The sequence below is a fragment of the Hibiscus syriacus genome, unplaced genomic scaffold, assembly GCF_006381635.1.
Source record: "Hibiscus syriacus cultivar Baekdansim isolate YM2019G1 unplaced genomic scaffold, ASM638163v2 tig00111005_pilon, whole genome shotgun sequence".
NCBI classification, from domain to species: domain Eukaryota; kingdom Viridiplantae; phylum Streptophyta; class Magnoliopsida; order Malvales; family Malvaceae; genus Hibiscus; species Hibiscus syriacus.
Window position 1 is genome coordinate 478,638 of NW_024062949.1, and position 27,134 is coordinate 505,771.

Consider the following 27,134-nt stretch of genomic DNA (forward strand, 5'->3'; position numbering starts at 1 on the left):
TATTCACTCAAATATTCATACTTAAACTAATTTATATTTATTTATTTCATCTTAAACCTCAAAATTCTATTCTCCATATAGAAATCAATAATCATACCAAATTTTTCCATGTTATCCAAACTTAATTCTAACACCTCTAACTTCTTATTCTCATAGATGACAAGTCAAATTCATCCTCCAAATTCATTTACACCTTCCTATTCAAAATTTTACTTCAAAACCCATTTTCTTTATTTTGTCATAACTCCTTTATTTTTGATTTTAAGATAACTTAAGCTTTCCTTAAGCTTAGTTATCATCTAATGATCAAAACCCAACCTTTAATTCAACAAAAAATCAAGAAACAAAGAAACTCTTACCTTTGCCTAGCTTCCACGGTTGGAGAAGAAGAAAGGAAGAAGATGAAATGTTTTCATCTCCCCACGTTTTTATCTCCTATTAAAGGATAAAAAAATATCTTTCCTTGTCAATTAACCATTTTGCCCTTTAACTCTTTGGATAATTCCTAACAACTTTCCGGAAATATTCCCAAATAAATCATTGAACTATTCAACTATTCTACTTTGATCACCAAATTCTGAAATTTTACAATTTAGTCACTAACCCATAATTTGGGATGTTACATAATGATACGATATATATAAGTTAAAATATATATATGATAATTTAAGTGACCACCTAAGATTATATGCCTATGTAAAAACATGAGAAAGTTAAATAAGTTCAATGATATTGATCTATATGATTATATGAATATAAGTACATGTGATATGATATATATGTCTATGAGAAGACATAAGAATAAGATATAAGCAATGTGACAAGAAATGTGAAATGATATGCAAAGTTGATATATGCTATTTGATTCATATGAATATACTGGCAACATATGTTATATGATATGAAATTGATGGTTACACATATATGTGATATGTGACAGAAGAGAGAAAACATGTGATTATAAGAGAAATGATATTAATATAATGCTCATGTTATGTGAAATGTGAGCTAGAGATATAATTGGCATGCCAAGAGTCGAAGGTTACCTATGTCTTTCGGGGCATATGGACACGTCCTTCGGGACATATATTTCATATGCCACTCAGTGGAATTATACGAGCTGTGGTGACAGCATAGGTGCACAACCTCAATGTACTCACATATCTTTAGTTCTCACTTGTGTACATGGGCTAAGACAGAGATAACAACAAATATCTTATATATATATATGTTGTATATGCTTATGTGACATGAGATGAATTATAGAAGCCGGAAGATGATATGTTTGATTATTTACGATTTGATTTATGTGATATATGATGTGCAAACCTAGTAAATGAAAGATCATATAATAAAAAGATTAATAATAAAGCTAAGTATAAAAATTATGATATATGTGCATGTGTGTACTTGTTATATAAAAAGGATTAGTGTTTGTGCATGATATACTCGTATTAAGTGTTCATGTATTATTAGAAACTAGAGTTTCTCTTATAAGTATTATATGTCTCACTAAGTCATCGACTTAGCGTGTGAGTGTTTTACACGTAGGTTACAGAAAGCGAGAAGAGAAGCGAAGAGGAGCAAGACATGTCAGCATATCCTTTACGAAGTTCAAATCAGAAAAGAATTTTGAATCAAGTGTACCTTGTTATATTTAGTTGGCATGTACTAAGAGAATTGTATTGAATATGTTCTGATAGGTTTTGTAAAACCAAATGTTTTAATTAATGAAAATTATTTATTTTCCTGAATTATGGATTTAAATTTTTACCAATTTGTAAATAAAACGTTTTGAAAAGTCAATGTGACACCTCAGACTCGGATCCGGGTCGGATGCGAGTTGAGGGTGTTACAGCTACAGTACTTGAAAAACTTGTACTACTAATGTGACAAGTTTGTTTAAATAATATTTTTAAATGGTCTTAGGTAAGTGGGTCCCGTGAGGTATAATATTATAATATATATTTCTACGAACTCGTCATATCTACATTAAGAAGTTCTTTGATTTTTTATAAATTCAATAATTAATTTATAAATTATAATAAAATTAAAAAAAATAAAACTCGTCACGTCGAGATGATGAATTATAATGGAATTTAAAATCAACTAGCCGTTTATAGATGTTGGCTAACATACATGTTTTAAAATTTAAAAAGTATAGACGTTGGAACTCGTCGCATCGACGTGACGAGTTTCGTCGAATATCATATAAAAATTATTTTGAAAATAGTTTATTATAAACTAATTTATTATAGATTTAAAATAAAAGTTTTATATCATGAGCCTCCTCAGAGGTTAAAAACTAATTGTCAGAAAATTTTCAAACAGATCAGGAACTTCACAGGTAAATCAATAGTCCTATCAGACAAAAATTTAATTCATAAGTTAATACCATCACCAGAGACAATCCGCGTCCTTTTTAAACATTAAGGATATTTTCTTTATTTCTCAACCAAAAATTTATGGTATTAAAACTCTTAACAAGAAAAATCAGAATTTATGGTAGAGAGGTTGACTTCACTCAATTTAAAGATCTATATTGGTCCTATAGTTCCTTACACAAGTCGTTTGAGTCTTAATCAGTTTACTAACATTATACTGAAATCAGAGTATATTTGAAATAATCCACCATAACTCATTTCCAAATCATATTCAATTATGCACTCATCAATTACCAACATGTACTAAATGTCATGCACATGGTAGTAAAGTATTAACTTGATTTCCATACTATATCGGTCAATAATTTAACACCACTTGATCATTCTTGAACTTGAATTTGACATCCTATAATATCTCGGATACATGACAAAAATAACTACATCAGAAATGGAGCTTAAATGCAGAAATGGAGCTTAAATGCAGAAATGGACTCAGAACGTCGAAAAATATCAAGATATGTGCTCTTAGAAAAAGTCAACACTCGGTTAATGGTTTATGATAGACAATGACAGTCAACAAATCGACTTGACGATTCATATTGGTCCAACCGATCAATAGACTTTTTAGGCGACGACAAACCCCACGCGCAACGACGACACCTGTTGCGCGTGCGACAACTCTTGGCATCGAAAAATTTTGTAAAAATTACTACAATTCATTTTAAGAGGTTTTGAGACACTTACCAAACTCGGTTCACAACGATGAATGACGGAGAGCTCGATATCGACTTATAGGAAACTTGTTTTTCCTCACCCCTTCACATGCCGACGGTAATAGTTACAAAACAGACACCGATGGACTCGGGACGACACAAAGATTCCAACGGTACATGAGGTGTAAAAAATGGAGCTTCGATCTACAGAAAAACATCGTTTAAAGTTTCTTGGCTAAAAGTTTCTAAAAAAAGGAAAATGAAAGAGAGAGAGAGAGAGAGGGGTTTTGCATTTTCCAAAAATGGAAAATTTTAGACTTTTGGGATTTTAAACCCATGCCACTTATGAATTTGTGAAATTACTCCTTGAGTCCATGATGTTTTATTATTTTCTAAATTTGGATTTGAATTTAATTAAAAATTCACTTTGGTCATAAAATTTAACTATAATTTCAATTTAATCCTAGAATAAATTTTAAAAAATAGCCCCTAAATTCGGGTGTGACAATATGAAGATATTTCGAAATCAAGATTAACAGATGTAATCTCAAAACGCATATGCAAATATAGATGTTGCTTATTCCATTGTTTAATGTACAAAGGATGATTCCTCGACCAAATCTCTTTATGCTTCCAACGTGTATCAATTATACGAAGCTCGTACATATGATATATTAGCATAGGAATCAGCTCACGGGACGCAAAATGGTGCAACACTCTATAGTGGGGCATACATCTCAACGATAAAAAAATGAAGCAAAGGCGTTACGACACACCACAACTCCAAGCCTTCAAAAAATCCCAATGATAGTAACTGATAGATCTCAGGCTCACAATATAGAATCCAAAAAAAATGTAAACATTAATTAAATTATAAAAATTAGAATAAATTATAAATAAATAAAAATTTAAATAATTTACTAAAATAATATTTACGGCATGTGGACTGGCAATATCGATCCTCATTTGCATATCAATTTTTGTTGCACACGACAACTTTGCCTTGTTAATTTTATGCCGCCATCTAAACAATATAATAAATAAAAATTTAAAAATTTTGTAGAAAATAAAGTTAAAAAAATTACCTTTCAGCCAAAGGAAACTCAATCGAGGCTGATGTAATTGTCATAAGAAAAGGAACCAATACCACACCTAGGACTGTAGAAAGTCTAGACAACCCGCAATATCGACTTTTGACCCCTTTCAACGATTGTACCCTTGCAAAGTTTCTAGTATAAAAATGTCAAAATCATTGAACCCCAACTAGTGTTACAACACTCAGTGAAATTATTCAATATCGGAAGATATTGAGTGTGCATTAAATTCCTAGATTTTATATGGTAACAATATCCCTTAAATCAATTGGAGAAGATACGATCGGACTGTAAATTTAACCTCATCATCGGTACAATCTTCATTCACTTGAAATTTGGATTCAAACCAAGTTATCCGTATCCGCGTCCCATCTAAGACATATGGTGGTGGCCTATTTCCTAAAACTTCCTAAACAATATGGAATTGGTTGTAATTGTCGTGCCTCACTAGTGTTGCACCATTAATGGGAACACCGAGTTGGTAAGCAACATCTTCCAACGTAATTGTTGCTTCACCACTCAGAAAACGAAAAATATACGTGTTTTGCCTTCAACATTCAATTAACGCCAAAATTAGTGTCAAGTTCACCTTAAAACCACAAAGAAATCTGGTTGGATACAACCCGGATTGTTGGAGATATATAGTAATTCATTCATGTGGATCTTTAAGTGTCATTCCTCGCGGATGAATGCTCCGTTTTTCTTCTGGAATAAGATCAATCTAGGAAATATGGACAACATCAAGGCGTAAAATTTCATTTCGGGTAGACACTTTCAGGAATTTTTAAAAAACATTTTTTCTTAAGAGTAATTTCTTATTCTTCTTAACAATATACAATAAAAACCTTAAACCAAAAATCCCTATTTATAACCTCAAACCCAACGATTATAAATGGCTGGATTTTCAAAAATCATGTGAAACTCGTCACGTCGAGGTGGCGAGTTCCAATATGATCGTTGCCCAATGACTATAAAGGACTAGTTGATTTTAAATTTCAATAAAACTCGTTACCTCAATATGACGAGTTCCACAAGATTTTTTTAAAATTTGTTATAATTTAAAAATTAATTTTTAAATTTTCAAAAATAAAAAATTTCAACGAGTCCCACTTACTTTGTACATTTAGAAATATTATTTGGTTAAACTTGTTACGTCAAGAGGACGAGTTTGACATGCACTGTAGCTATGGATGATAACGAGTCGGGTTAGGGTCATGTTTTTGGTCAAACCAATCCTACCCAAAAATATGCACCCTCACTCAAATCTGACCCGACCCAAAAATTTTATATCCTACATCCGACTTGACCCAACCGAAAAAATATATATCCTCCACCCGATTTCAACCCGACTTGATTTTTTAGAGTATAAATTCGACCCAACCTTACCCGACCTAGTACAAATTAAGGATTTAATTAAAAAATAATATTTTTTAAAAAGAAAATTACATTATTATCCTCAGATTGGGTTGGGTCGAGTCAGAGTTTTTTCACCTTCCACCCAAACTTAATTTTTTTTTTTTAAATCTGACCCGATCGGGTCAGAACTCGTCAGATGCGGGTGAAATTACCATCCCTAACCGTAACATTTACCGTAGATCCCGAAACAAAATTATGTGTGACCTAATGGGCCAATTAATTATATTGCCTGACATAATGGGCTAATTTTGCTAATGTATTACAAATGAAGATGTTCTTACTCATTAGGCTTTGAAATTTGACTAAAATCAAGCGAGTTCTATGGTTAAATAAATAATTGTTGTAGCTCTAGATTATGGGTTTAAGCACCAACGATCATAAGGTATTTGAATTTTTATTGTAAAATGAATTAATCACACTAGATTTATCCTATCTTTTTAAAGGGATGAAAATACTTAATTTTGGGGACTACGATATAGTATCTGTTTAGAATTTTCTTAGACAATCAATAAGGAACAGAACTTTGTAGACACACTTATTCAAATTTGAAAGTTCTAGAGAGAATAATATTCCTGTTTATTACTGAGGTCGCTCGATAAGATCATATATTTTATTTATTTTAAACATTTTCTATTGGAAAAGATATGAAATTGGAAACTTTGAGGCATATTTTCTAAAGTTAAAGATGGAGACCCGAAATGAATTTAATGATTCATATTCTACTTCTTGAGATATTTACAATGATATCTCATATGCTCAAAACAGTTGAGTGATGAATAATAAATTGATGCTCAAAATAAGAATACATGTAAATTGTGTTGAGTAAAGAAAACGAGAAAACACATCCCACATCGGTGAGATAACAACCATACAAATGGTTTATATACACCAATTCAGTTTTCATTTTCAGTTTGTTAGTTTGTTGACGTATGGATTCTCCCCCCTAAACTGTACTATTTATTTATTAATAATATATATATATTTTATCTTGAATTATTATACTTGTAACATTTTGTATTAATTTTTTCTAATATTACATAAATCATCGAACTTTTTAAGAAATTACTTAAGTTATTAAATTTTTTCCTCAAGTCCATATGCCCTATCATAATTTATTTATTTATTATTAAGTCCTATAAAATAGACATAATGAGTGATTATATTATATAGTAAACTTTAAAAATTATTACTCTGGAGGGCAACGTACGGCTACATTGGACAATTCAGAAGGTGAAAAAAAAGAAAATGACTGACAAAGGAGCAAAACAACACAATCTTTCCACCCATATCTGGAACCAACAATTGAGATCACATGAGATCTACGTTCTTTAATGCATCAAACATGTTTAACCGCGTGGTAACTGGTAATTAAGCTATTCTCCATGTCAAAAGTGAATTTTATAACTCCAGTCTCCATGATTTGAAGTTACTGTCTTTGACACATTCCTTTTTCGAACAATGGTTTGTGGGGACAACACATGAGATCACATGGGCTGAGACAGTCAAACAACAGGGTAAAAATGAAGTGAAAGCAAGGAAGAAGAAGAAGGTGAAACTGAAATAAATGATAACATGCATAGAGGATGATGCTAGTGCATGAAATTAGTTAGGGTTGAACAAAACTCGAGTTGTCGACACAAAATAATTTGATCTGACTTAATTATATTCAACTCGGGAAAAAAATAATTTTGAGTTGAGCTATAAAATAGAACTTGAATAATTCAATTTTTTAGTAATTAAATTCAAGCTGAATCCTTCAACTATTCATAATATATATATCATATATGAAAAATATGAAGAAATATATATGTATATTATATACGGTTATATAAAATTGTTAAAATTAGAATCAAATGATACCATAACATTATATATATTTACAATTAAATTTAAACATAAACTCAAACAATTTGAGTTCCACTCGACTTGGTAAATAAAGTTTAAGTTATAAAATATGACTCGACTTGACTTTTTAGATTTACATCCCGGTATAAATTCATGTGTTCGTCTCCGTAGGACAAGAACAAAGACACATCAGTGGAAAAGTTACAGAGTGAAGGGGGCATGCTTTGATCTTTGCTCATCAAGGCTCAACCAAAGCTTGCCTTGTTTGAGGAAAGACAACCTAAGATGCCTATTTTCCTTCTCCATACACTCTTCTAGAAACTTCCCCTCCTGTCCTAAATGGTATAAAAGAGCCTTAACTGAAAACAACACATGAAAACCTATAGTCACTGAGTCCCTTCGACAAAACTGGCTCTGCCGGAAGCTTTTTCCACCCTCTAATGGCAATGCCGAACATCAAAACGCCACACACAGAGGCTCAACTTTGCTCTTGTTTTTAGCAATTTAATTAATACAGTGTGTGAATCACAACGTTGACAGTGTTGCTGTGAGTACTGTTGTCAGAACATGAATTGGCAAGAAAGTTAATGTGATAATTTTGTCGAATATGAATCGTAAAACGAACATGAATGAACGGATTATTTAATCCAGAAACTGAATTCGCGTATTTAAATCTGCTGCAACAAGAAGTATCTGTCATACATGAATATCATTTATTGTTCCATGAATGAATGTACTTGTTTTTTGGTTAATCAACAATAATGGAAGCACAATGTTTAAGGTAATTAGAGTGTTTGAAACAATCTATAAATCCCACCCTCCCATGTAATATATCATCCTCATTGTAATCATCCAAAGACCTTCTTTCTCTCTCTCTGTGTCTCTATTTTCCCTCACTTTCTTACGGGAACAGACAGAAAAATGTCGACACTGAATCATCTCTTTGATCTCCCTGAGCAGATTTGCTATGTGCAATGTGGTTTCTGCACTACCATTTTGCTGGTAAAAAAGGAATATGGATCAATGCATGCATGTTGAAGTGCTTTGATCTCTCTTCAGCTGCTGATAATATGGTTTTTTTTTTTTTGAAAATTGCAGGTAAGTGTCCCTTGTAGCAGGCTGTCCATGGTGGTTACAGTGAGATGTGGGCACTGCACAAGCCTTCTTTCAGTCAATATGATGAAAGCTTCATTTGTCCCACTGCAGTTTCTAGCTTCCCTTGGCCATGACGATGAGGTGTATATATATATATATATATATATATATATATATATATATATATATATATATATATATATATATATATGGTTATTACTTATTAATTGATTATGCTTCTCTGAAGCAGCCAAAGGGAGTACTTTCAGAAGAACTGGGTGCCCCTAGGAAGACCTCAGACAGGCGCAGCCCGTCTTTGCTGAGCTCTTCTGATAATGGAGATGAAGATATAGTCCATGTGAATCCCACAGTGAACAAGCGTGCGTTTCGATTTTATAGCCAATGGATTCTGCTCGTTGCTTAACGTCAAACAAGAAACTGAAGTAGCTTAATTATGCATCAGAATTCTAATACTGGTTTGGTTTAAATTTTACAGCGCCGGAGAAGAGGCAAAGAGCTACATCGGCTTATAATCTCTTCATCAAGTAATAACAACTTACAAGCATTTCTTTGACTTAGTAGTTAGTACATTTATCATATATATAGATTCTTTCATTCTTGGTGGCTGCAGAGAGGAGATCAGGAGACTGAAAGCTCAAAACCCAAACATTCCACACAAAGAAGCCTTCAGCACTGCTGCAAAAAATGTAAGTTTCAGACACCCAAAAGAATCAACAATGCGACAAACCAATCCTTTCCTGCATATATTTTCTGATTTACATTTATATTTATGTATGAATATATATATATATATATATATATATATATATATATATATATATATATATATATATATATGTTTATGTCTTACATATGTCTTGATATTTCAGTGGGCCCAGTTTCCTCCCATGCACAAGCAGAACAAAGGAGAAGGAGAAAGTTGTGACCAGGAAGAGGGAGATGCATCATGGAACTCAGAAGCTGCTGAGGTTAATTAATTAGCTTTTCTAAAAGGTCTATTATGATTTAAATGCTTTACAAGTACATCTAGCTAGCGTAAACTGCTCAGACCAGTAAAAAAAAGTACTGTACTCTCAAGTTCATGAGCATATATATCAGTACAAGACAAGTTTCAGACACATGCATGCTTATCCTTCTTCATGCCTTATGATTTCTTATATATGGGAATCAATCTTACAAAAAGCAACAGCAATACATATTGATTTTAAAGGCTAGTTTCCCCATTTCAAAGGATAGGGACAGAGGGTAGTCCTTTAATTGCAGTTCAACTACTACATGTAAAAAAATTTAATAAGCTAGCCCTTTTAGGGACACTTGAGCACACTGTTGACACTTGGTTAGGTCCTAAATGTTTGGGGTAATCTATGCCACTGAAAAGGGTTGCATGACTTTATGGTTTGACAAATTTCAGGCTCACATACAAGGCAATGATTTCCGTGAAAGAAAAGCAACAAGGAGTTCCATTTGGGCCAAGTCACCCTTTGAGTGAAGTGAAAGAAGAGCTATTAATTTCAAGCCCTGGTTGATTTTATTACTATAAATTTTCTGATGCAAGCATATATATAGTTGGGTTTCAAATTTCAATATCATTTTGCCCCTTTTGTGGGAGATGCTCTTGGGAACGAAGAACCCTTTTCACTGCAAGCTGACAGATAGCTGTACCAGTGATTACTGACTGCCTTAAACCAAAGAAAAAACTTCAGTGTTTTCAGAGATTCCAACTTTACTACTGCTAGTATCTTAGCTGGTTCTTTTAAGATTTTAGTTGCCCAAAAATGAAGATTACTCGTATTATTACATCATGCAAAGTGAAATACTAATGATTATTTGGTTACCTATGAATTTAGACCCGTTTCTGCAATAATATTAACTGTCATTCAGTGCTTCCAGTACCGTTTCCTCCTTTCAAAACTCGGCCTCCTTTGAATGTACCTACCTGGGAAATCGAAAACCAAACAAGTTATAAACTCACCAATGCAATCAACAAAACTGCAGAACAATATAAATATATATATGTGTGTATGGATATATGAAAATGGTGAAGATAATGAAGGTTTAGGGTTGGGATTGTAGGGTATATGCTTCAGCACTTACACATCAAGGGCCTGTAGGAAGAGACACCATGAACATATGCTCTAAAGAAGTCCCTATTCTCCTTCTCTAGCTCTCTCCACACTGCAAAAACACATTAATATATGAAACTTTGAAATCCCAAACTCTCGTTGATCACATGTAATCGTCATCGTCATTGTCGAACTTTTTTTATTACCTGTGATTGTAATGCACGGCCGAATACTTGCGTACTGTGCCAATGCCTTGACGCATTGTTGTTGGTTCATGTGAAGAAGCAAGCATCTCTCTATCAGATGCTGAACCTGCAGCGCCATGCAAAACCAGAAAACAAAAACACAGTACTGGTTAAACAAGATGATGCTTCTTTCAGTGCACAAGTTGGACAAGAGATTTTCATTTCACTAACCATCCTGATGTAGCTATGTGGGTGGCAATGAAGACAAGGAACAACATGGCGGCACTTGTTGTGACAGTGTACCATTTTTTTTGGGAACAGAAATGGACAAAAACGAAGAGAATGCCAAAAGAAGAAAGTGAAAAAGGAAGAGGAAATGGAAGTGAAAACAAAGCTGCAAAGGGAAGGAGAGGGGGAAATAATTAGAAATTTAGGGACTTTATTTGAAGGACCAAATGTTGGGGGAGAGTGACTGTTATCCAGAGATAATCTGAGTGAAGGGTCAAAAGAGCATATGAAATCCAATCCCTTATCTTCACTCGAATACATGCACTGACTGCTGCATGCATTTTTGGTCCCTCTAATGAATGCTCTCAAGGCTTTGGATCCATGGATTCCTGACCATTCAAGCCGAGGGTGTTGCTCTTGTGTAGGAAACATGAGACACGTTGGTTCCATCGGTGACACAAATACAAGGACATTGTGTGCTTTTGAATTTGGTGTTTTACACAATCATTGACGCCTTGGAGTGGGGAGGCGTTGAAATGATAGGATTAAATTGTGACTCCAACGTAGTATAATGACCTTATTAATTTTAGTTCTTTTTAGTACCTAAACTTCTATTTTTTAAAAACTATACCTAACGTTTAGTTTTTGTTTCATTTTAGCACACCGCTATTAAAAACTTAACGGATGGGCTGCCATGACATAGCTTCGGTGAACAGAAGACCAATCCGAAAGGTAGACCACGAGAGAATAACGAGTCGAACAACATAGTCTAGTTTCAGCCCGATCAAACAATGGATCATGGAAATCGAAGGATGAAGAAATCAAAGAGACCATCGTCAATTTGGTAAGATTAAGGTGTTTCTCGGTGAAACGGAGATTAGAATCGCATTCAAGGGTCAAAAAGGTGCGAATTGAAAAGTTTAGACTTCATTGGCCGACGGATGCAACCGTCGACGATTGTACATGCGGTAGCCGACGAGCTCATCCGTTAAGTTTTCAACGGCAAGGTATCAAAATGAAACAAAAAAACTAAACATTAGTCATGATTGCAAAAAAAAGTTACGAAATTAAAACGTACTAAAATCTATAATTTAGATACTAAACAAACGCGTAGTTCACTCTAATTATTAATATTACCGTAACAATAATCACATCTATAATTTAAAATTATAATTATTTTTAAAAAATAAATTATTATGTAACTAGGAATTTGAAGGGTTGTAACCCTTTTCAAAAATTTTGATATAATGACATTTTAGATTTTTTTAATTTAAATATTAATTAAATAAGGTCTTCGTCCTTTCTAATTTTTAAATTTAAATATTTAACAAATTTTTTTCTTTTAATATAAAATAATTTTATCCCTTTAACATTTAATCATACCTTCGTCCCTAAAACCTGACATCTATAATCATAATTTAGTATAACAATTGAGATCTATTATTGGACTGCGCGGTCACAAAATATTATATTTGGAGATAAATATGATAATTATAAGAAAATATATTTAATCTTTTTATTGAGTAGAGATATATTATAATTCTTGACCAATTAATTAATTAATCGATCTCAAAAATATATTTACTTGCGCACAATTTGTTGAGACGCATTAATTAAAAATTAATAAAAAAACAAGTTCTAAAAATTAATTATATGTAATTATAGGCCTACTTCGATTCTGTTTTTAAGAATTAATGATGTAATTAAGATTTAAATAAACATAATTTAGATAGCCTATTAATTATAATAATATTCAAAATATTATATCCATATAATTTCACTTAAATTTAATTATTTACTAATTTTTTAAACGAACCCATAATTTTATCAGTCACGAATACGGTCATAGAATCCATATTCGACTAGTTATGACATGACACTATAGGATCAATATTTAAAAAAAAAATGGATCGAGGTGAAATGATTTTTTTAGAATAAATAAAATTAATTTAAATTTATAATAAAATCTCTAACCCGAGATAATAGTGTAATTATTCTTTATATATTTAGATATGGTTATATTAATATTATTTTCTCTATATTTTTTCTAATTAAGTTTCTATTATACCAAATGAAAATAAAAATTATATATATTTGTATCTAGTGGGTTATATATGAGATTTTATCTCAAAATTAGACTAGATAAAAAAAAGTTTGGAGAATAATCGTCCTACTAAGAACACTAAGCAATCTGCCTTATCAGATGTTTCCCTTATCAATACCAATATACCTTATACCATTAGGGGTGTAAATAAACCAAACTTGAACCAACAATGTTATGTTCGTATTCGTTTATTTATTTTTGAAGGTGTTCGTGTTCGATTCATGTTCGTTTAAATTTTCAATATCGTGTTCGTATATTTATTGTTCATGATCATATTCATTTAATGTTCGCGAACGTGTTTATTTAATGTCCGCAAACATGTTCGTTTAATGTTCGCAAACATGTTTGTTTATATGTTCACGAATGTGTTCATGAATATATTCGTTTAGCGTTGTTTTAGTGTTTGTTTATTGTTCATTTATATATTCGATCTTTAATTTCATTTGCAAACTAAAGAAAAATGATAAAATTACGTCATTAATGCTTAAACTCCTTAAAATTCATAGTTTAAAATGCAACTTTTATCATGTGTTCTATTTAATCATTATCTTCACCAATATTTAAAATGTAAAAGAATAAAAGGAAAAGGAGAATCAGGTAAACGAGTTTGTTCATGAACATAAATGAACGAGTTGATAAACAAGCTCATAAACGAGTTTATTCGAGAACATAAACGAACCGAACACACCTCTGTAAGTGTTCGTTCGTTTATTAAATGAACATAATTTTTTGTTCATGATCGTTTATTTAGCTTAACAAACAAACATTATACGAACGGTTCATGAACAATTCACCGAACGCTCTGTTCATTTACACCCCAATATACCATATACTCGAGCTCAAGCCCCCTATAAATTAAACATATGATTTTTATACGAAATCTACTCAAGATATAATTGGTACATGGGTCACATCAACATATGATGGACTGAAAAACAAGTTATCATTAACATCAGCAATGTTTTCAAATTCCCAAAAACAAGAAGATACAGCTATATGATTGATACAATATGCCGTATATGTTCGTATTCAACACGAGCGTCAAACACAAATACTTCAACCAAAATGAAAATTTCAATGCCAAAGATCAAACATGAAATTAACATATCGTACTTGTTCATACCCACGCCAAAAGTATGATCAGATTCTTCTTCTATTGTCCGCTCGTGGTTTTTTCGGTGTAGGCCCAGCTTGCAAATGCTCGGTGCTTGATTGAATCTAAAGCAAGCAAATACGGAGAATACATTACAAAGAAAATAAAACATAACTACTTGATACATTTCCCAAAGACAAGAAAATCATGTTCTGAGATTTATCACCTTATTGAGTTTGTCCCTGACCGTTTTAACTGTCTGATTCATTGACTGGGAGGGGAAGTACTCCTGAAAGCAGTCCCGATATCGGAAATAGAGCAAACAATTGTCAGACAAACCCCACAATCATGTATAGATACCCAATTCCAAAAGGTTCAAGTAGGGTAACGAAAAAAAAGGGATAGATCAAAATACTGACAGAAGGCATAAACTATAACCAGATGACACTGACATTCAATTTTAATTAGACATTGCCACCTATAACCATATGACACTGACGTCCAATTTTAATTAGACATGTATTCTGTCCTAAATTCATTCAACTTGGGTCAGCACTGAAAGTTGGTTAAGCTACAAGCTAAGCCTTACAAATGACTTCATCTTAGACTCAAACAACTACCGAGTTATACCATGTACTTCGAGTAAAGTTCACAAGTCAAATTGTAATAAAGGAAGAATAGAGAAAGAAAAGGAGCTAATTTTTATATTCAAACAGAAAACAAGTCAAAGCATGGGACAGCATTGTTAAAAAGTAATCCACACCTGATCAGATGAAACTCTTGTTATAGGAGCGTTCTTACTGTGAGACTCATACTCTGAATCTCCAAAATTCCTATGAAGATGAGAAACCACAGTTTATTCCGATAAAGAATGCAAAAAGGCAACGATGATGAAGATAACGGCACAAATTTGAACAGAGTGCTACCACAACCTTGAATTTATCTGATTTGGAATAATATGAGATGAAGCCGAAAGTGATGGAGCTTCATTGGAAGAGAGCAGGCGATGAACTGGTTGCCCCTTAGATCTTTGAGCTGATATCACAACATAACAACATAAAGTGTATGAGAATATTTAACCACAAATAGCACACAGTTCTATTTGAAACATGTAAATTCTTTTTTCCATTTATAAATAAAGATAGCTACATTAAAACGCTAAATTTTTAGAGTAATATAAAAGCTTACGATTCAATCTTGCAAGGACTTCTTTTCTTCTGCCTTCTAACTTATCCTTGGTGTCATCAAGGCTCTCAAACTCAGGAGCATATGAGACCTGTAAATGGTTCCCCAAGAAGACAAACTCGTCCAATTTTCTCTTTGCAAACCTAGAGGAGGCTTTATAGTTAATAAACATATAAACCCTATCACTAATCTACATGGTTAGCACTACAAAATAGCTTTCCAGGAGCGGTATATTCTCAACCAAGTACGTGAAAGAGTGTGATAGTTATAGATTAAAAATGTTCAAGAGATCAAGTTTAATAACCTGGCATTGCTGATGAGTTGAAATTTGATCCAATAAACATCGGTAAATTGCTCACAATCTTCAGCATCCATTGGTTTACATCTGAAAGGCAAAACAAAAATGGACTATAGGCATCATCAAAATTCAAATAATAAAAAGTTAAAAGGAAAGAGAACTTACTTACTCTTCAACGTCTCCGTAATTAGCAAAGAGTTTCAACAAATCATCGCCACATCCCAACGCGGGAACGTTCCTCACAATCAAATATCTATCGACCGAAAAATTCAATTTCCTTTCAAAAGGGATAAATTATTGTTTCTAGGAAGCTAGTTTTCGGCCTCAAACTATTTCAATTTTAGGGCTTTCTGATGATGAAATTAAACGAACTTCACATTCTTCCACTACATTAGTAAAAAAATCGACAAAACAAGTGGTGATTGAACAGTGAAAGGATTCACCTGGATTCATCGCAGACTGTGTAGACGCGAACGGCCGGCTGATCATCTTTGTAACGAGGCATGCTGGAAATCGTTTGCCTTTCTTTTTATCTCCTAAACTACCGACCCTCCGATTTCCCGCAATCTGAATGTATCTTTTTCTAAATATTTACAGAATACCATTTTCTCTTCGGCCTTTTTCCTTGACGAATGAGTAATGGAACTTAGGTTTTGGATCCATACTGAGAGGCCCAAAACTACGCCGTTTGAGGCAAAATGGGCATAATACAATACAATTGGCATAATACAATGCGGCCTAATTATTTACCCTAATATGACAAAAAGTAAATTATTTAGGGATCTATAAAATTTATTACATTAATTTGAAACTCATCATATTAATGTGATAAGTTTTAATAAAATAATTTTATTCAAATTTTTTATTTTAATATGATAAATTTTAATAAAAAATATATTACTAGAACTCGTCCGTTTACATGATGAGTTTGAATAAAAAATATTATTTAAATAAACTCTTCATGTGGGCGTGACAAGTTTTCCTTGCACCGTAACATTTGTTATAGATATCAAAATAATTTTGGAGATGATCTAATAGGTTAATTTTTTACCTGTATGGCCTATTGGACTAATTTCACGTAACTTGTTTGGTTTGTCTGAACCCGAACCGGTACTATAACAACAAAATTTAATTTTAGTTCGATCGATAATATCTTTATTTTTTTTTAATTTTGATTTAAAAATTTAACTCCGACTCAATTTATTTTAACATAAATTTTAATTCTCTACCTATTTTTCAATACATTTAAGTTTTCTAACCATTTCGCCCTTCTTTGCCATTACTTCACATTACCTATGGATGTCCTTTATTACCATATGTAATGGGGTAAAGGAGAGGTAAGATAATAGGTTGCTCCCAACACCAGGTTAAGAGTAACTTCCGTAGAAGACCTCCGAATTATGAAATGCCCTTCGTAAGACTCGATCCTACGAGCACAAGGTTCTTAATCTTGAGGTCGTAGGATCGAGTTGACATTTCATAATTCGAAAGTCTTCTACGAAAGTTGTTCTTAACCTGATGTTGGGAGCAACCTACTATCTTACCTCCTCTTACCCCATACATATAGAAAAAAGGACATCCATTCACATTACCTATGTTTTCTTTAATGAAATCGCATTTGATAAGTGGGTTTAATTTAATCTAACGAAATTGTTGCATTGTACTTTTAAGATGGGAAAAGTAGGTGCATTAAACTTGCATAATCGGCAAGTTTCTCTTTACATTTCTCATTGAATCTTGACTCTTGTTCTTGGATTTGGTCGGCATTTTGATGTAATTTGTTTTTACACGTTTATTGCAGTGAAAGGAAAGATCGAGAGCCGACCTTTATTTCTCAGCCTGTTCTCAAGTCCGATAAGCTAAAATAGCTAAAGGAAAGAACTTGATATCCAAGAATGTGGGTTCGTTCGATGGATAAGGTTAGTGCCACCTTGATAACGACAATTCCTGATCTTCATGTGTAAATCAATTCATGAATAAAATATTTCAATCAAATCGACAGTTATATGGTATGTCAAAATGTACCATGGCCAGTTTTGACTCTTTATATGCGTATGGTACTGTATGGCGTTGCTTTGAAGTTGTTTGATAAAATGGCTGATTGGCATTTAGCTGTTTGGAATTTGATATCAAGGGATTCAATCATTTTTGTTCCTTTTTTTTTTTTTGTAGAGAATGATTTGTTGTCTAATGACCTTCTATTATATAGGAGGATTAGCTTTTTTTTTTTTGAAAACATGGTTTGATTCAGGGAGTGTTCTGATTCAGTCAGCTCTAATGATATGTGTGGGTAGGATGTAAATAAACACAACGTTTGATTAACTGTTCGTGTAGTGTTCGTTTATTGAGTTAAATAAATGAGTATTAACAAATTTTATATGTCATTTAAAAAACGTACGAACACGAACAGAGGTGTGTTCGATTCGATTATGTTGGTGAATAAACGAACTCAACCTTGTTTGTTCAAGCTCTGTTCATTTGCACCCCTATGTATGGAAAATGTTGTGACGTTGAAAGTTGTCTATCTGTCAGTATATGAGAGTACTAAGATAACTTTGGCGTTTGTACTAAGATGCATGCATGGTGATGTTTCATTTTTCGATTTACAAAATTGAGTTATATATATATATATATTTCCTTTGCTGATTATTTTATGTACTTCTATGGTTCAGAGATATTTACTGAATCCATGAACATTTTGACTGGTTCATTGTGTCAACTGGTTGAAGAGTAAAGCAAAGAACATAAAAGTAAAATTTCCCTTGTACTTAAAGTGTAGGCATATAGAAAATGTATCACCTTCATCTACTTTTAAGCCAAGCCATATAGCCCACAAAACCATTCATTTCCAAAACTAATCTGCATATATAAATTAAACCAATATCTTATTGCATTTATACAATTTATACAACTCAATCAATCTTTAATAGAAAAAGAACAGAACACAAATCATGGCTAAATTGTTCCTTGTTTCCTTCCTTGGTTTGCTGATAGCGGCGTATGGGGTTGCAGGTAACATGGTATATGACAACTTTAACATACTCGAAGAGCTTGAAGACTTGGACTTGGAAGAAGAAGATACAGACTTTTTAGAGTCCCCATCTTGGACAAGTCAACATGGTGGTAAGGTTCTTGTGAATGTGGATAGCTTTAATGCAGTTGGAGATGGAGTTTCCGATGACACCGAGGTATATGTTTTTTCCCTCTACTCCCTTGCAAATTACCTTCATGATTCTCTTAGGACAACAGAAATCTCTCAAGGATTATATATCTGTGTGTGTATGTGTATGCTGTTAAGATTATTTTTTACTAGATTAAGCATTTGATCTGTCTGGAAATTCATGATTGTTGTATATTACTGTATGACCATATGTATTTTCTTTGTCATAAAAGGAAGCTAATTTCTCACTTGATGAACTGGAAATGTTTACATCAACAGGCTTTTAGAAAAGCATGGAACACAGCATGCTCTACTGAAAAATCTGTTCTGTTGGTTCCTCCTGGGCGCCGTTATTTAGTTAATGCTACAAGGTTTAAGGGGCCATGTGCAGATAAGTTGGTTGTTCAGGTAAATATCAATGTGCATTAAATTGAACACATGCGGAAACAACATCTCGCTTATCTTTACCTACGTTATAGATTAAATGGTAATATATTAGAACCATTATTGTTATTGTACAGATTGATGGAACCATAGTGGCCCCAGATGAACCTAAGAATTGGGACCCGGATCTTCCTAGACTATGGCTTGATTTTTCCAAGCTGCAGGGAGTGTCATTCCAAGGAAATGGGGTTATTGATGGATCAGGCAGCAAATGGTGGGCAGCTTCTTGCAAAAAGAACAAGTCAAATGTAATTCCTCACGCTTCTCTTTATAGATTCCTTCATGCTCAAGTTACAACTCAAAGAAATGAAAATGTGACTTATATTTCATCTTTTTTTGCTTTTTTCTTTGGCAGCCTTGCAGAGGGGCACCGACAGTAAGGATCTTTCTCCACGATTATAGAACTCGTGCTTCCAATAAGTAGCACGCGGTAACTGTGCATTTGAACTATTGATGCATCTTAAATTAGATTTAACTTGTGAGTTTGTTGCAGGCACTGACTATAGATTCGAGCTCATCTATTAATGTGAAAGGCCTTACTATTCAGAACAGCCAACAGATGAATTTCGTCATTTCTAAGTCCGAATCTGTTCGAGTATATGACGTTAAGGTCTCATGTCCGGGAGACAGTCCAAACACTGATGGTATCCACATCACTAAATCGACTAATGTTGTCCTTCAAGACTGCAAAATAGGAACAGGTTCTTAAACATTTTCTCTAGTTCTTAGTTCTTTTGAATGATTTTCTTTACACTTTCCATTGGGAAAAACAAAAACACCAACCGAACAAAGTCTAGATGAATCCTGAGAGGATTTCATCAAGAAATGATAATAGAAATTATTTCATGCATTCGTACCGACTGCCTAAATATTCATGGTGACTGTCCATATGAAATTCAGGTGATGATTGCATATCGATTGTCAATGGTTCATCTACTATCAAGATGAAGAGAATATATTGTGGACCAGGACATGGAGTCAGGTGTATTCCAAACTTCCAGTTAGATTCGACCGACTAATTTAACGGAGTGTTTCCCGATCGCCTCAACATAGTGCTTTTCTTACTGTTCCTTTCCGTACAATCTAAACTGATATACGTTTTACTTCTCTTTTTTTGGTTCTATTTTATGCAAAATTTGGCATCTTAGCATTGGAAGCCTTGGGGAGGGTAACTCAACAGGTATTGTCACAAAGGTGGTCTTGGATACAGCATTCCTCAGGGAGACCACAAATGGTCTCAGGATCAAAACTTGGCAGGTATTATTTTGATGACATGTCAAGATATTTCATTTAGAGGCACTTCGGGTTTGAGAATGACATCTGCCTCTTTGTGTTTCTTCGATAAAGGGTGGTTCGGGCTACGTCCGTGGCGTGCGTTTCGAAAACGTGATAATGGAAGATGTTTCTAACCCCATCATTATCGACCAATTCTACTGTGATTCCCCAAAAGCCTGCAAAAACCAGGTGCAGCATCCTAGTTATTTCCTGGCACTTCCAAATTTCTCTATATATGTATTACAATCGTGTCGGTCTGATTCTTGCGAGTTTCTCTCATCTAATGAGAACATTGATCACATTATTTCTTTGTTCTTCTTAGACATCAGCAGTGGATATAAGCCAGATTATGTACCGAAACATTATTGGGACGACGAAGAGCAAGGAAGCAATCAAATTTGCCTGCAGCGATTCTGTTCCCTGTAACAATATAGTCCTGAGCAATGTAAACTTAGAGGGGAAGGATGGCACAGTCGAGGCCTACTGCAACTCCGCACAAGGATTCGGCTACGGGATCGTGCATCCTTCAGCGGACTGCCTCAGTTCACATGACAAAGGCACTAGTTCCACTAATCAGAAAGACGATGCCGAGCTTGCCGAATCCACCGTAAATCGTATTATTCACACTGAACTCTAAGCTCCCTATAGGCATATCAATACCGATGCCATATGATTACTGTACAAAGGTCAACTACAACAGCATTGGCCCGGCGAGGTTCGAGTCACGAGTCGAATTTTTTTTTGGGAAATTGCGAATTTCATTATTGTTATATGCATAACATGCATTGGAATCGATTCATACAATATAACAAGGATATGTAAAATGCAGTTAATTGATATTGCAGTTTTAGATCAATCTAAAACAACATACGAATAACAGTTTCTTTTTGGGTCTACCCCTATGCTTTTTTCTTACAGTTTTTTTTTACTATATTTGATTGATTTTACAGTGTTATATATTGCTGTAATATTTTCCAAAAATTACTACACGAGTAATTATACCTGTTAGGCTTTGGTTGGTTTTTCAAAAATTAGGTAATTTTTGTTTATCAAATTCAGTTCATTGATTATGAAAATTAGGTTGCTTACATGTGATTTGTCTTATTTTCGTTTATGCCTATAGGGTTTAGCCACAAGCATAGCATGCTTGTTTTCAATGATTTTTTTTGATTGGATCCTTCGGTTTTAGGCAATGGCAGAATTTGGTCACAGAGTTTGGAGGGATCAACTTAAAATTTTTAAAAAAATTAAAGGTTTAAATTAAATTTCGGTTTAAACTAATTTTTTCCCAAAAAAGTAAGGTCTAACTAAAATTTTTTAGGCTTAACCAGAATTTTTAAAATTCATGGGAGGAGATTTATTTAAGAATATTCAAAATTTTTAAAGTTTAATATAAATTTCTAGAAATTTTGATGGGACTAAATTAATTTTTTTTGAAAAAATTAAAAGACTAAATTATATTTTTAAAATTTTAGGGGCCATGGCCCCACTAACCACCTTTAGTTCCGCCACTGATTTTAGGGTTAACGTTTTGCTAAACTCCGTATATTAGTTACTATTATTATGATTGTTTAATATTTTTTAATTATCTATATTTAATTTATTAATCGTAACACGGTGATTGCAAAAATGTTTGATAATAAAGCGTTAACCGCATGTATTTTGTTCGTCGTTTATTGATTTTAATTGATGGTAAATTCAGTTGATTGCTTTTATGAAAATTAGGTTGGGTACATGTGTGTTGTTCCGTATTATGTAATGAATCAGGATGAGTTGAAAGCACAAAATGTTCCTCTATTAAATTTATTTACTATATATAATATATATTCCATTAAATTCGTGATGTATTTCGAGTCTTTATGTATGTAAAAAAAATCTTAATGACATATTTATATATCAAAATCAAATATACTAGATCAATCTAAATTAGTTAAGGAAAACTTTGAAATCAAAATTCCAATATGTATTTTCTTTGTTTTCAATGAATTTGCTTAACTAAATATTTAAATTTCTAAGGAAAAAAAAAGTCAACGCTTGGAGTTCACGTATAATAGTATAAATGCATGAAGCAAATTCATCGAGATAGGGACAGATTTTATTGGGAATTAAAAACTATCACTTACATTATCTCAATCTTTTTTTCATCGAGGGCTTCTTCACCCATATAGGGTTGTGGAAAAAATTATTTTCCCATATAAGACATCCACTGTATTATTTCCTGAACTATGACTTCTTATTGGTTTGAAGACGCCGTGCATTCTTGGGGTCTTTTCAATTTGCCTGAAGACGTCATACAGTCGTGAAGTCTTCATATTTAGCTTGAAGACGTGTGGAGCACTTGGTGTCTTTAGGTTGATAGTGTTCAATTCACCCTAGATGGGGAAATAACCTCAGGGTTAGGAATGGCAAACGGGTACAATTTCATGGATTTCGCACCGTACCGCTCCAATTGGGGTAGGGATGGGTATAACTTTAGTGGGTAGTGGGCGGGTGTAGATTTAGAAAGTGGTACCCGTTGCGGGTAGTGGGCGGGTGATGGGTTTGAGACTTTACCCGCCCCGCATCCGCCCGCCCACATCCTCCCGCCCACTAAATATATATTAAATTTTGGATCATTATGAATTTATGTATAATTTTATAGACTAATTTATAAATCTCAATATTTTATAAGATATAACTTATAATTTTCGGATACCTAATCCGAACTATCCGAAAATTGAAAAACGGATCAGATATCCTAATTTTTGGATCGGATCAACGAGTCAACGGATCGGATCGGTTGGATCAGATTTTTTTGCACACCCCTAACTGTCAGACGGGTCTAGTCGGGTACGTCTCTAGTTGGGTAGTGGGTGTGGGGATAGATTTAAGAATGTACCCACGTGGGCGTGTGTGGATTTGAAATTTTTTACCCATCATAGGTGGTGGGCGAGTGGTAGATTGAAAAATATTAGGTAGGTATGGGGATGTGGGAGGGGGTATCCACACCTGACCCGCCCGTTTGCCATTCCTACCCGGGGTGAATTATATTGGGAATTAAAAACTCCCGCATACATTATTTCAATCATTTTGCCATTGAGATAGTGATGGATTTTAATAAAATAATTTAAACTTTTATTCTTTTAAAAACTAAAGGTTTGATTATTATTTAGTTTTTTTAGGGTTTTGAAACTATGCGTTAGGTGACTTACTCCTCCATTATTAGCCAACTATGCTGAATATTATTTGAGCCTCGTGATTTTTTGGATCAATATTTAGATTTTATAACCCTAGAACTCTAATATTATCCAAAAACTATAATCTTTATTAATATTTGGATTAAAATGAAATGATATTGGTAGTTTGAGGATTGATATAAAATATTTTAAAATTTAAAGATCAATTTAGAATGAAATATTTTAAAGTTTAAGGACCAATTTGAAATAGAGGTTATAGTTTGAGGACCTCCTCCAAGATTTATAATTAAATTGTAACCTGCTGTATTTGTAGGTAACAGAATATTATTTCTCATTCTAGTTGAAAGTTCTTACAATGCATGTGGATAATTCATTTGTAAAATTTTAACTCGTCTGTAAATTCAAACCATATATTTATTTGGTTAGGCTTATGTCTCAACCAAGGTTTTAAATAATGGTTCGTGACCGCGATAGCGCCCACGAAATAGCGGTAGCGCTGTCTTCTGATATACCCACTACACCCGCAATAGCGCCCAATAGTGTCCGCTATGGCCGCAATTGCGGTAAACACGACATGACCGAAAACGTGACCGCGGTTTGAATCCCTGTCTCAACCGTCCTCATTGCTTACCCTCTCCCCTATTTAAACCCCAAACATTCTCTTTGTTTCTCACATTCACAAATGCTAAAAGACAGAAGCTAAAGCAAAAATGAGTTATATTCTCTTGAAAAGGCTCACGTTTATGTTCTTGATTGCTTTTACAGTGTGGTCTTCAAGTTTTGAAACGTGCACTGCTAGAGGAGGCAATGACCGACGCGGAGGATCGAAGCCGAAGCCTCCTCGTAAACCTACTCCGCAACCCCGCCAGGCGCCTTACGAATTCGAAGTGCGGCGTTATGGGGCCAAGGGTGATGGCATAACTGATGATACCAAGGTCATGGTGTTGCTTAGAAGGCTTTGAAATGTTTGCTTAAAATTTCCATGTCATTTCAAATGTACTCTAATGCAATGCAGGCATTCCGAGATGCATGGATGGATGCATGTAAGGTGGTGAACTCGGCGGTTCTCGTCCCGGCTAGATTCACGTTCCTTGTGGGACCGGTTTCATTCGATGGTTCTAACTGTCAACCAAACATTGTATTTAAGGTAACAAAACACATGTGACGTATATGATAATGGCAGCTTGATGATCTGATGTGAATATGCCTGCTGCCTGCACCTTTGTGATCAGCTGGAAGGTACGATTATTGCTCCGGACCCTCGAGCCTGGCATAATGGTACTTCACAATGGATCGTATTCGCAAAGCTTAACCGAGGTGTCACAGTTACGGGACGTGGTATCATTGATGGAAGAGGCTTGGGATGGTGGAATAGGAAAAGCACCAGACCAACAGTAAGGATAAGTTGAAAAATTACAAAACAGAACCAATTAAGTCCATGACGCTGCTTGGATTCCTATGATGTATTTCTGTCTTGCTGTTGCACAGGCACTGAGGTTTTACGGGAGCTCCGACGTGAGAGTCGAGGGCATAACTATTCAAAACAGTCCTCGGTGCCATCTGAAGTTCGAAAATTGTAGGGGAGTCGAGGTGAAAGATGTGACTGCCTCATCTCCTCCGGACAGTCCTAACACAGATGGAATCCTACTGTCAAACTCCATGCATGTGCGAATTTTTTCGAGTAATCTTGCCTGCGGTAATTATTCCGACCATTCTTGCTAGTAAATAACATTGCTTCGATACAGCATTCGTCGTCCTTGTAAATCTCACGTTGCTTCGGCAGGAAGTAAGTTCTTGAACAGAATTATTCAGCTCTGAAGTGAACACTAAGCTAATAATTGGTGCAGGGGATGATTGTGTTTCCATCATAGCAGGATGCTCAAACGTAACCGTCGAAAATGTACGATGTGGACCAGGGCATGGAATCAGCATTGGAAGCTTGGGAGAGAAGGAAACCAGAGAGTGTGTCTCGGACATCATCGTCCGCAATATCTCTATACATAACTCGACGAACGGTGCCCGGATAAAGACATGGCAGGTAATATATATGTGTAAGATGTGCTAAACCTGCTTTTAAATCCAAAACTGGCTTCGGATACTATAATCTCAGACTATATTTGCAGGGTGGATCCGGCTCGGTTCACAATGTCCAGTTCTCGAACATAAATGTGTCCCATGTCGGACGTCCAATTGTGATCAATCAATTCTACTGCGACGTAAAGGACCGAAAGAAATGCGCCAACAAAACAGCTTCTGTCGCTGTATCAGGAATCACTTTCAGAAATATATACGGAACATACACGGTAAAACCGGTGGACTTAGCTTGCAGCGACAGTGTTCCATGTACAGGTGTAAATTTAAATGCCATTGATCTAAATCCATCGACGGGAAAGAAACCGACCCTCGATAATGCACCGTATTGTTGGAAAGCTTCCGGTGAGATGAACTTGACCACCCCGACGGTGCCGCTAAGCGGTGGTTGTTCAAAGACGGACAAGCGGTTAAACAAAAGAGTCCGACCTGATCGTGATGTGTGCTGATTGCTGAACTTACGGGATATTATACAAATGTATTATCCATCACATGTGCAACAATAAAATCAAATTATAATGTCTTCCTTTTGTTCTTCATATGTGACAATGAATCGGCCAATCAAGTAGTAGTTCAGAACTTCAAATTACATACATGCTAAACGTGTTCTTAAAAGCTATGGGTTCAAAAGAAATTGAGTTAAATAAATAGGGACTAAACGATTAAGGCTAAATTATGAGAGGATGAGGTAACCGAGATGACGGTGTAATTTATTGATTAATCAAATGACCCGTTTGTAATTTATTAAAATATAATGACCTATATATAATATTACTAATAATTGAGTTACATTATATAATTTACCATATATAATTATGGTAGTTCTTGAGTTGGACGCGTGCATATCGCGACAACAAGGCTTAGGGGCTGTTTGTTTGCCTCTTAATGGAAGCATTCAGCGCTGAATGTTGAACTGTTCAGCATTCTTTGCGTTTGTTTCGCACCTCTGAATTATTCAGTGCTGACTGATTTAGCAAAACAGTACTGAATGATTCAGCACAGAAGTACATTCTGAATGATTCAGAGCCATTATCAAACAACATGTCACATTCAGAGCTAATTCATACAAAGCCTCTGAATCATTCAACATTTGAATCATTCAGCGCTTAATCATTCTGAAGTAAACAAATACCCCCTTAATACACTTATAACTTCTTAAATTATTGTTTAAATTGAATTTTAGTGTTTAATATTTTTTTCTTCGTTATATATTTAGGTGTCTAATATGTATATACTATGACTAACATTGAATTTCAAGTATAAT

The 27,134-nt window shown here is 34.2% G+C and overlaps 5 protein-coding genes across 6 annotated transcripts; 3 read left to right on the forward strand and 2 right to left on the reverse strand.

The window, feature by feature from the left end:
- The first annotated feature begins 8,373 nt into the window (after positions 1-8,373).
- On the forward strand, positions 8,374-10,116 carry LOC120149449 (axial regulator YABBY 4-like). The gene is made up of 7 exons (XM_039162227.1): positions 8,374-8,454; positions 8,551-8,688; positions 8,795-8,927; positions 9,044-9,092; positions 9,179-9,254; positions 9,438-9,536; positions 9,980-10,116. The coding sequence occupies exons 1-7, from the start codon at positions 8,374-8,376 to the stop codon at positions 10,055-10,057; spliced, it is 654 nt and encodes a 217-aa protein (XP_039018158.1). The 3' UTR covers positions 10,058-10,116.
- A 535-nt stretch (positions 10,117-10,651) lies between these two features.
- On the reverse strand, positions 10,652-11,494 carry LOC120149511. Its single transcript, XM_039162277.1, has 3 exons — positions 11,048-11,494; positions 10,838-10,943; positions 10,652-10,743 (listed from the first exon to the last, which is right to left on the reverse strand). The coding sequence occupies exons 1-3, from the start codon at positions 11,492-11,494 to the stop codon at positions 10,652-10,654; spliced, it is 645 nt and encodes a 214-aa protein (XP_039018208.1).
- Positions 11,495-14,046: 2,552 nt separating this feature from the next.
- On the reverse strand, positions 14,047-16,310 carry LOC120149404 (RNA-binding protein 48-like). Of its 2 annotated transcripts, none has more exons than XM_039162200.1 (8): positions 16,168-16,310; positions 15,894-15,977; positions 15,731-15,811; positions 15,430-15,569; positions 15,174-15,276; positions 15,005-15,074; positions 14,468-14,530; positions 14,047-14,366 (listed from the first exon to the last, which is right to left on the reverse strand). In XM_039162200.1, the coding sequence occupies exons 1-8, from the start codon at positions 16,227-16,229 to the stop codon at positions 14,289-14,291; spliced, it is 681 nt and encodes a 226-aa protein (XP_039018131.1). In that variant the 5' UTR covers positions 16,230-16,310; the 3' UTR covers positions 14,047-14,288. The 2 variants fall into 2 exon arrangements, with proteins under 2 accessions (XP_039018131.1, XP_039018130.1); XM_039162199.1 differs by having other exon boundaries at positions 15,168-15,276.
- A 2,327-nt stretch (positions 16,311-18,637) lies between these two features.
- LOC120149416 (probable polygalacturonase At1g80170) lies at positions 18,638-21,437 on the forward strand. Its single transcript, XM_039162209.1, has 9 exons — positions 18,638-18,912; positions 19,164-19,292; positions 19,406-19,576; positions 19,684-19,704; positions 19,822-20,029; positions 20,229-20,310; positions 20,477-20,585; positions 20,676-20,792; positions 20,926-21,437. Exons 1-9 carry the CDS (start codon positions 18,676-18,678, stop codon positions 21,238-21,240), a joined length of 1,389 nt encoding a protein of 462 aa, XP_039018140.1. The 5' UTR covers positions 18,638-18,675; the 3' UTR covers positions 21,241-21,437.
- Positions 21,438-24,692: 3,255 nt separating this feature from the next.
- LOC120149430 (polygalacturonase At1g48100-like) lies at positions 24,693-26,319 on the forward strand. Its single transcript, XM_039162216.1, has 5 exons — positions 24,693-24,926; positions 25,012-25,173; positions 25,268-25,475; positions 25,627-25,817; positions 25,903-26,319. Exons 1-5 carry the CDS (start codon positions 24,762-24,764, stop codon positions 26,317-26,319), a joined length of 1,143 nt encoding a protein of 380 aa, XP_039018147.1. The 5' UTR covers positions 24,693-24,761.
- The last annotated feature ends 815 nt before the right edge of the window (positions 26,320-27,134 follow it).